The following is a 10,399-nucleotide window of genomic DNA, read 5'->3' as shown; positions in this document are numbered from 1 at the left end:
TTAGAAATTAAAAACCCGTATTTTTACCGATTCTCCCTGTTTAAGTTTCAAATTTGTTTACTTTATTGTCCCTTTTTACGCCGGCCCTTTTTACGCCGGCCCTTATTACGCCACTACCTGATTTTGGGCTTACGCCAATTAGGGCCGATAATAACGCCAAAATTTGTAAAAATGGCTACTTCTGCTTCAAATTAGTAAATAATGACTAAAATTTTGCATTAAAATGTCATTTTCAGTAGTAAACTGTTGAAAATTCCATCGAAAATCACCGATTTTTAAATATATCAGATATTTCACTGAAGTTTTAAATATGGAGGAAAACAAAGGAGAATTTTCGTTTTCGAACCATAAAATCCTTTTAATTGACAAAAAGTGATACAAATTAACGCCGTTTTTAGGTTAAAATTGCTAAATCTTTGCCCTTATTACGCTACGAGCCCAAAAATAACGCCAACAAGGGCCGGTGTAAAAAGGGCCGATAAGGTATCTGTAAAGAGCGGAGTGAGCGGAGACATTTTTCAAATAAGTTTGCCGTTGAAATATCTGGGTAACACATAATAAGTTTTCGGGAAAATTTAGTCTGATAAAGTACAGTGTAACCTCTAATTAACAGACACTCCAAAAAGCGGACACTGTCTAAATAGCGGACACAACCTATTCCCCCTTTATTAACAAACGCCACTAAAACAGTCTCCAAAAAGCGGACACCTCCAATTAACGGACACTTTGCTTACTCCCCGATGGTGTCCGCTAATTAGAGGTTCCACTGTATAACATACACAAGGGCTGCCAGCAACCAATATTTGTAGGGTGAGACGGTAGTAAAATATTTTTTACGGTACTCGAGTACCGGTTTGCCTTGTTTGTGCTTTCAGAGTATAGCCAATACCGTACGGAACAACATCAGAAGTAGCTCTACCAGCAAGACGTAACGCCACGTTATTAACCACAGGCGGAACGGGTGATTTAGACGTTTAAAAATTTAATCATGATTCGAATCGTTGTTAAATAAAACACACACAAAGGTTTTGTTTTTAAATAAGAGTGATATCGTTTGCTTACTCGTCAATTTTAATTCACAAGCTTTTTCACATCGGATTGACACGGATGTGGAGCAAGATTGGTCAGAAAGTGAAAAATAAAAAAATTTTTTTGCTTATATCAGCATAATATAACAATAGGAAGACACTGTCCTGATATGAAATATGTGTCTGATATGAAACGGAAACATACTTGTGTAAAAATAAAACCTTTAATTCTTGATAGGAGAAAGAAAAGGTTTTTACGTAAAAGTCTATGCTGATAAATGGCACGCTCCTACTGTATGTAGCCCCTTGTATCAATCAAAATTACAAAAAATGTCAAATAAGGCAATCGTTCGTATCAGAAGCAGTTTTTACCGAATAACTTCGAATAGACGCGCCCTTTTTTTGAACGCACCCTCGAATAAACGGTTTTTTTTGAACGCACCCTCGAATTAACTGCCCTCAAAAATAACAGATTTAATAAACGTCCAGAGCGTTTATTCGAAGTTACCGTATTACTTCGAATAAACGACCCCTCCCTAAAGTAAAAGTTATTAAAGAACGCCCCTCAAATAAACGCGCCCTTTCTCGGTACAAACAGAGCACCGTAAGTAACCAGTCAAAAATTTGTTGAAATGAAACAAACTCAAATAAAAAGTACAAATAGTAGAAACGAAATGAAAAGAAATCGAAAGTCACCAACGCAGCATAAAATACAAACACCCTTGACAAGGATTTATATTTGTACTTACAAGGTCCTTATAAGGCGGCAAAGATGTTGTTAGAATTCCTAAAACTTTAAAACAGTGAAACGAAACCAAAAATCAAATCTAAAAAATGCAGAAAGAATTCTTACGTCACCATAAGGGTCTTCAGCAGATAAAACTCCACTCGCTCTGAAAGAGAAAATAAAGAAGAAATGTTGAAGCAAAGCAAGTAACCTTTTGTTACCAACAAGCCACCAACCCCGTTTGCAGATTTCTCATTTTTCAAACCCTCCCGATCTTATTACAAAGTACCCCCTCCCCCTTCTCCATCCCTGTTTTTTTTAATCAACAAAACTCGCGCATCATAGAAACCGATTATAGACTAAGAAATCTTTTTTCAATACAACCCTTAACGGTGCGGTCGACTTTAAAGGGAACTGGTGCTGAATTTATAAGGAAGTTCTTTTTCTAGCCGCTGGGAATTTTTAAGTTGCCTCTAGAAAACTCCCGACATAACCCTATTCCATACAAGAGAAATTTACTTAGAACATTGGTTTCCAGAAGGGCGTCGTCACATACTGACCATCTTCTTCATTAAGACCATGTTCATATACCCGTTTTTTTTATAAGAATGGTGTTTTTTCATTCTATCATATGAATATTCTTAACTTTTTACGGAAAAATACCTCTCGTACTTTCCGAAGAAGAGTTTTTCCAAGTTTTGCATTCAGACATGTATAACAAAAAAATCTGGGTTATAAATCAATTTTGCTGTTTTACCTTGCAATCTCCCCTATGAAAACGAGTTTTCCGTCCAAAGCCATTTCAACGAAGCGAGCGCCTCTCGATGAATGGATACGTGATTTGTTGTAGTTCTGTGAAAACAGGTTAGAAAGAAAGTAATATTAATACAGCTTCCGATCATATTTACTAGAGGTTAAAACACTCCTTTCTAATACCAAAGGCTTTAGAATATTTTGTGTATTTATTGTCTTGAATCATACTACGTAACTACTTCACAACCCTAACAAATAGAATACTAGCAATCTAGAATTGAGAAGTCACTTCGACTGAGAACCTCTTGAGACAGTTTATCTTTGTCTATCTACCCCTCCCGAATTGAAAAATCCGAATAAATTTATCAATTAGCCCAAAAGCGACTTTCTCACCCAAACATTAAATTGCTAAAAACGAGGAATTAACCAAAATTATCAATATATATTGACCGAGAATGTAACTTCGCAAATGGAACAATAGGGAGACAATATTTTCACTACTCTGTGCCTTTTTACGCCAAATTATGCATGTTGGTTATCAAATACGCATTATTAGCGCTTCTTTGATGCCAGTAAACATTTTATAAGAAGTTATTTGAAAATTTTCGAGTTTTTTCCTCAAAATTATTTCTCGGATAAGAACTTTCGAAATTTCCATTGGGACTTATAATTTCGCGGATGACATCCAAATCCGCGAAATTTAATCCACGTGAAAATTTATCCCATTAAAGTAGGTTTCAACGGTTTGTTAGACATTTGAGGTTGAATTTGCGGACATTTACCCAAACTCTGATCATGGATACAGTGACTTCTTCTTCAAACTCTATAGCAACCAAATGATCTCCTTCTGTAGTATACGGTGCCAACCACAGATGCATGTCATCCCTGGTCAGATAACAACCATCAACCAAGTTGGCAACTACACGTGGATCACCTAGTAAAAGAAGTAATTAAGAGAAATTAGGAGGATTGAGACGGTAAGTAAAACCTATAGTCTTTTTCCCAGTGAGTTTCAGCTTTCGCGTGAAGATGGTGTCAGAAAGGCGTCGTTATTATGAAGTCTTGGATTGATAGGCAACGGAAGATCAAGTAAGAATCTCGTCCAGGCAAAAGTGAGACTTGTTTTTAACATGAATGAATGAATGAATGAATGAAAATTTCCTTAGCCCCACTCCTAGAGAGAACGACGACTACTAGGCTGTAGGGTAGAGATTATCAACAAAAATTTAAGTTAAGAAAGTTTCCTCGTCAGTGTACTTGCTTACTTAACATGTTATCTTCTCACAAAAAGCTATTCCCAGTTTGAGATAACTAGACTTTTGAATAATTAACGGCGAAAGACTTTGACTTATACCTTCATATTCAGGTAAGACGTTAATATCGGGCGGGTTGGCTTGTATACTCTTGATTGGTGCAAGTTGGCCGTTAGACATGAAAACTTCGATTCCGTTCAAACCAACATAATGCTTATCGCCCCATGTTGTCTTGATGTTGATGATGAGTTCTTTACCTTTCGGTAGAAGTGGAATCTCGAAGCGTGGGCTACTATGAGTAGAGAAAAAACTTTGTTACTTAAAGAGACATAAAAGTAGTAAAATGTAAACATTGCGCGAACCACGTGTCATCAAAGAGAACAATTAAAATCACGTGTCCAAAACAAACTTGTAAAACAGTTGAAACAATCAAAATCGGCCATTTTTTTTATTTTGACATGTGACATTTGTTTTGATTTTGTATCCCGCTGTAAACGGTTTGTTTACAAATTTCGTCAGTACTTTTATGTCCCTTTAAAATATTATGTCGAAAGCGGTAAAATAGTTCATGAATTTTGTCCTTATGTATTACAATGAAGTGATCACAGTGGCTCACATGTTTTCTTCTGACCAGCCAGCAGAACCGTTGAAAAACCAAGGAAAAAAGTGAATTCCCAAAATCTTAAACAATGATATCTTAATTCTGCTAAAGTATTAAGGATTCGATCAGGCTGTGACAATTATGTTATTCCTAACACCCAACCGTATTGTAATGTAACCTATCGGATGTTATAATAACAGCTGTTAGATTAAAAGTCACTTTTTCCAAACTACAAAAAGTATTTTATACTAATTTCTAGCTGAGGGGACGAATATTTCAGTTCAAACTGCAGTAACATTCGAATAATAGAGGTTCGAATTAGAGAGAGTTGACTGCAAGATATCAGAGAGTAATTTATACAAAGTAATTCAAACCACTTTCCAGCTGAGGGGACTGATATTTTAGTTCGAGTTGCAGAAAGATTCGAATGATATAGGTTCGAATTAGAGAGAGAGTTGACTGTATTGCAATATACTGAAAAGTGAAAGAAAGCATTAAACAGACTTACTTTTCATCTACTTGCATTTCCTCCTCTTCTTCGACTTCAATCGAATGTGACGTCATCGTGACGTCATCATTATTGTCGTCCAATAAGCGTTGATGATCCTCACGTTTCATTGGTTGAAGAAGCGAGCCAATCAACTGGTCCTCTATTTTATAAAAGAAAAAAATTGTGTTTTAATTATTCCTTAAGTGCATTTGTCACTCTTTTTCCGACGAAGTTTTCTCCAATAAGGTACAGTAATGATTCAAGAAGGTGATTACAGAGGCCTCCCTAGCCGAGGTTTTTCAAAAGATCCCGATAATAAAGAGCTATTTATGCCCCGCAGGTCACTTTTAGTACAGCTGTGACAGGCAAGACACTTCAGGTTTAGCTTCAATCACGCTACTACTACGAGAGCAAATATTTAACATATGACACCCAGAATTACCCTATTTCATCAGTAAGCACCGGTGGGGCGGTCTTTAGAGAACGCCTCTTTTTACGTCTCGGCGCTCATTGAAGGGCGGTGCTCATTAAAGGGCGGCGATGCTTATTAAAAGTGAAGTAACATGAAAAACGTCTTTTGTTAAAACTTCCAATTCTTAATCCAATTAAAAAGCCCATACCCGTTGGGGGATCGCTAGTAGCGACCTATAGACCTGAAAGTGTAGACTACTGGAAGTGTAGACTACTGGAAGTGTAGACTACGGTAATACCTTCTTCGGCTAGGTTGTCATGGATACGTCCAAGATGATGGAATTTAAATTTATCGATGGATCGTAACGATTGTTCAAGGTTGACATCCATGACTTCTTTGAAGAGTTGGCGCTGGCTTCTCCCTTCGTTTGAAGGATGTGTCATATTGACCGACTGAAAGAAGAAAGAAGAGTAGTGATATATTGGACGGATCATCGAGATAAAAATAGACTTAGAGAGGCCAGTACAGTAGAGTCTCTTTATCTCGAACCTCTATAACTCAAATGTCTCCTAAGCTCGAACAAGTTTTCTCGTCCCTTCAGGTAACAATACCTTGAAGCCTTATTCTATAACTCGAAAATTTCCTTAACTCGAACAAATTTGTGTCCGCCTTGCAGGTACTGTAATATCCTAAAAATTCTGGAAAGAGAAGCGACGATAGAGCAGAAGGGAGAATAATTAGAGTTGAGGTTCAGCTGTTCTTATTTTCTTAGCACTTTCAGCCTCAAATTGTTCTTAACGTGTTCTTATTTTTTGATCGAAATTGAAGAAGTTTAGGATTCATACCCTAAAACTGCTTGAAATCCAGCAAATCCAGGCTCAGCATTTTTATTCATTTGTTCTTATTTTTTCAAATTAGTCTTAGAATATTATTCTTAAATTGAAGAGTGTAAGGGAAAAAAGCATCGCTGAAAAGAAGAACACTAAAATTCTTACTACGCTGGTATCCATAGAATCAGCGAGATGTTCGGGTCGTCCTCTTTTTGGTTTAGAGTTCAAATCAAATAAAATCTCCACGTCCTCATCTTTATCGTCCACCAACAGATCTGGTGATGGAGATGCTGATTCCAGTAACTGTGATCGCCGCCCACTTGAAGGGCGTGAACGAGGCGCTTTGGGTGCGGTGAAAAGATCATCATCGACTGTTAAGGATGCGTGTTGTTTTTGTTGCGAACGCCGCCCACTTGATGGGCGTGAACGAGGGCGTAGACTGTCGTCGATATAGACTTCTTCAGGTTGATGTTTTTGCTTGTCTGCTGAAGATTCTGTATAAAAACACACAATTCATAGAATTTCTGTTTGTTTTTTTAGTCAATATTTTTACACTTTACTTATTTTCTAAAAAACTATATAAAGTTTGCTCGCAACGTCTGTCAACCAATCCTCAGGGAGAAGGGAAATACGTAAACACGTACCTGTAAGCCAGACTGGTTTGCTTCCAGAAGTCCTGGAAAAGAAATTGAAAAAAATTATGACATTATGCAAATAATTTCGTTCAAATCGCGTAGCTTTTTTCCGAACTGGACGGCCTGGTACAAAGCAGTTAACTTAAAATAGTATGAAGTTGACTCTTGCAAATTCAAATATCGCATAATTCTGAAATAATTCCGTCATTAAATTAATCTATATTTTAAATCTCCGATCAAATAAATAGTCACGTTCAAGCTCTTATTTGATTTGGTTGGCCGTTAACCAGTAATAAAAAAATTTTGTTGCTCTTTCTAAAGAACGCGTCATCTCGATTAAACTTTAAATGATCTTAAGGAAAATGAAGCAACTCCATTGCTTCATTTTTCTTTTGACCAATAGCGTGGAAGCTTTGCTCGAAAAAGTGTGATCGAAGCGCGCGCAAGTGGAGACCGGCCTTTATAAAGACTCATCAGCTCATCCCTCGAGCTTGATATACCAAAAGTATTGAACATGCTTACTTTTTACTTCTTGGTGAGAATTTGACATCTTCTTCATCGGTAAAAGATGATGATGCTTTGTTTCTTGTTTTGCTGGAAAATGATGAAGAGATAATAAGTTCAATAGCATATCTGGTTAATTGAATAACAAACAGCAACAATGTGCTCTCGGGCGACCCGCACCGAGAGCGCTGGATGTAGCGCCGTTTGTCGTTAGACAAAGTTTTAACCCTTCAAGCATCTTCCTATTTTCATACAAGGGGGAACATATTGGGATGACCTTGAAATTTTGACCACTGGTATGATATATGTAAAGATGATTTGCAAAATTTTGGTTCTGCCACCTGTCTAGTTGGTTTTTTACAGACCAGAATGTAAACTTGATCAAAATCATGTATTGACTGATTGACTCGTTCGATTTGACTGAAGTTTGCTTCTGAGTATTTGGTTCTTTCCAGACCGGTCTGTAAAATGCACATTTTCAGCATAACCGCTCGGGTTAACAGTCCAATAGCTTTTTTGAGGGTTAGACTTTCATAAAAACTCCGATCAAAGATGGCGGGTATAGCTTGGTCCAAGGTTTATAAAGGTCAGTGATTGCTATTCTTACTACTTACCTTGGAGGACTAGCCACCTCAACGACCGGTAATTGCTTATGATTCTCTCCCGATCGGTCGACCGTTCTAGTACCAGGTCTGTTCAAAATATCTACATCTTTGACGAACAGGCTAGACGATGGTTTGAGAGTTGTATCTAGGCTAGATGTAGTGTGGAATTCAATGCTAGATTGTGGTGAAGCTGATTTGACAGTTTCTTTAGATTCGTGGAGAACGATGGTTTTGCTGTAGTCGAAGATTTGATTACCACAACCCTAGAAACATATTCATACAGTTGACGCTCTCTTATTCGACGTTCTATTATTCGCTACGCCCCCTTATTCGATGATGTTGAAAGTCATCTTTGACAAGAAACACTTATTAATGACGTTCTACAATTCGACACGCTCCTTTATTCGATACTGTTTAAAGTCACCGTCAACAAGAAACTCTCATAAACGACACTCTACTATTCCATACGCCTATTCTTTATTTGATGAAAATCTATTTCCCCTTGAAAATCGAATCAAATGTACTCTAAATTTATGAATACTTAAAGACTTCTAAAGGTCTGGAAACAGGTCGGATCACAAACAACTTTTTCATCAAATTGTAACACTTTTCGTGCTTCAGTTTTCAAATGTTTCTACTTGATGAAAAAAATTTTCAATGTAATTCAAGCTTTCAGAATTCTTAGTCCAATCACAATGTGGATTCAAATTTAGTAACTCGATAAAATCATTCAGTTTGGAAAAACCTTTGATTTTAGTGTTAATTTTAAACGGAAGAAATATTAGCGGCAGATACAAAATTCTAACATTACATCAACACATTGTAGTAAAGAAGTTATGAATTTCGACTACAGTCGTCAGGTACAAAATAAGGATTTCATTTCCTACCTTATCAATAACACCACACCATATTTTATGACCGTCGATGAGTATATCACAATCTTTTACACCCATATTCAGCTCCTAAAAATAAAAACAAAATACTTTTACTTTTGTCCTGAAATCTCTTAACGCTTTTGATAGAGGTTCTATAGAGGTACACGTGAACTATGCAGTTGTTGTTTTACATCTGTGGTGCGGTCAAAAGAAGACGGTGGCTCGTGATGAAAGTGGCACTCATAAGCCATCGTAAAAATAAAAAATTGAAGTTAAAAAAAAAGATTTCGATAAACAGTCATAGAGTTTAATTTTGAAATATCATGAGTAGCACCAAGAATTCCTTTGGTCTTTACAGTAGATCAGAGCAGAGTTTTCATACCTGTAAATTTTTATTGTAATTCCAGACGACAATTTTGTGAATATCGTTGGGTGCCAGATCACGCATTTTGATGGATAAGATAAGTGGTTGGTCTTCAAGGAAAGTGCTTCGCCACATATACTTTTCTTTCGTGGTCTGTGGTAACAAAGATTTCGATTAAAAATCCCAGCTGGCACACAATGTTTTATTTTTAGAGGGGGGTTCAAAAGAAGGGGGCGTGTGCGATCCTCGAAACTTTTAAGTCATTGCAGTGCCGAAAAAACTTCAACAGTGAAAACCAAGGTATCTACTTTGGTCTACTTTCACCAAAGATGGTGCATTATTTTGTTTCATCTGCCTTGGCTTGGAAAAGATAGAGATATCTGTGAGATTACTGGGCTATCCGAGTACAAAGTCGGTTCTAAAAAGACAAAAACAAATACGTTTAGTCCTTTCACGTCAGCCCTTTTTTCGCAGTCTTTTCGGCTTGGTAGTTTTAAGCGAACCCGACGTTAAATTAGGGCTGATGTAAAAAAGACCGATCCCACAGCCCCTCCTTTCCAGAACAAATAGCAACACAGAAACCGTGAAAATCTTTGGTTAATCAAGTGGTGAAAAATAGAAATATTTATTGGGATAGTTTTTTGCCCTTGTAACGAACAAGAAATACGGTCTCGAGGTCTAGTTTATCACGGGTCTCTCACTAAATATACTATAAACTACTTTCAGGCATTTCAATACTTGAAAAATGGGAACAACTTAATGAAAGCAGACATAATATCTTTCAAATCCTTACCTTAGTCTTATGGTTGATCATGTTTTTCACTTCATCAATTTGCGCATGCGTACTTTTCACTTTCAAATCTTTGGAGTGGATTCGGATGCGTGAGTTATTTTCGTTTAGGAGTTGAATCTAAGGAATAAGAAAATGAACTTTTTCGGGTCATGTTCGGGCTAGAATAGCAAAACATTCTCTAGGACCGAACATTTATTCGGGCCAAGTTCGGGCCACAAAATTTTAGCTTTTCGCCTCCGACAACCAATCTCGAACATGCCCTGAACATGCACAGGCCAAGTTCATGCTCGGGACTTTTTCAAGTCCAAAATTGGCAAGTGGCCCGAAAATGTTCGGGTCATACCCTGGGTCGTCTAAAATGTCCTTAAACTGTTCTTGATTTCACCATTTTGTAAACAGAAACTGGTTTTTTTAGAGTCCGCAAAGCCCGGAAATGTTTTTAACTAGTTCTTAATATTTTAACAATCAATACCTCATGTTCTTATATAGTTTGTTCTTATAAAAGAAACTTATATTATTAAGCAAGAAT

The 10,399-nt window shown here is 37.0% G+C and overlaps 1 protein-coding gene across 1 annotated transcript in view; it reads right to left on the bottom strand.

Annotated features, from left to right (window-relative positions):
- LOC136801405 (katanin-interacting protein-like) overlaps positions 1–10,399 on the bottom strand; it is a 118,779-nt gene that overhangs the window by 56,461 nt on the left and 51,919 nt on the right. The window contains exons 15-27 of the mRNA XM_067058041.1: positions 9,871–9,987; positions 9,096–9,230; positions 8,726–8,800; positions 7,848–8,101; positions 7,252–7,323; positions 6,739–6,770; positions 6,260–6,588; positions 5,563–5,716; positions 4,871–5,012; positions 3,863–4,053; positions 3,291–3,442; positions 2,513–2,607; positions 1,882–1,921 (exon numbers count right to left, since the gene is read on the bottom strand). Of these exons, the coding sequence (XP_066914142.1) occupies positions 1,882–1,921; positions 2,513–2,607; positions 3,291–3,442; positions 3,863–4,053; positions 4,871–5,012; positions 5,563–5,716; positions 6,260–6,588; positions 6,739–6,770; positions 7,252–7,323; positions 7,848–8,101; positions 8,726–8,800; positions 9,096–9,230; positions 9,871–9,987 (1,788 nt within the window). The remainder of the gene's footprint in view (positions 1–1,881; positions 1,922–2,512; positions 2,608–3,290; positions 3,443–3,862; positions 4,054–4,870; positions 5,013–5,562; positions 5,717–6,259; positions 6,589–6,738; positions 6,771–7,251; positions 7,324–7,847; positions 8,102–8,725; positions 8,801–9,095; positions 9,231–9,870; positions 9,988–10,399) is intronic.

Source organism: Clytia hemisphaerica, unplaced genomic scaffold (assembly GCF_902728285.1).
Source record: "Clytia hemisphaerica strain Z4C2 unplaced genomic scaffold, Clytia hemisphaerica genome assembly, whole genome shotgun sequence".
Classification (NCBI taxonomy): Eukaryota; Metazoa; Cnidaria; class Hydrozoa; order Leptothecata; family Clytiidae; genus Clytia; species Clytia hemisphaerica.
Note: the sequence above shows the minus strand (reverse complement) of the source record. Positions and strands in the feature narration are given on the sequence as shown.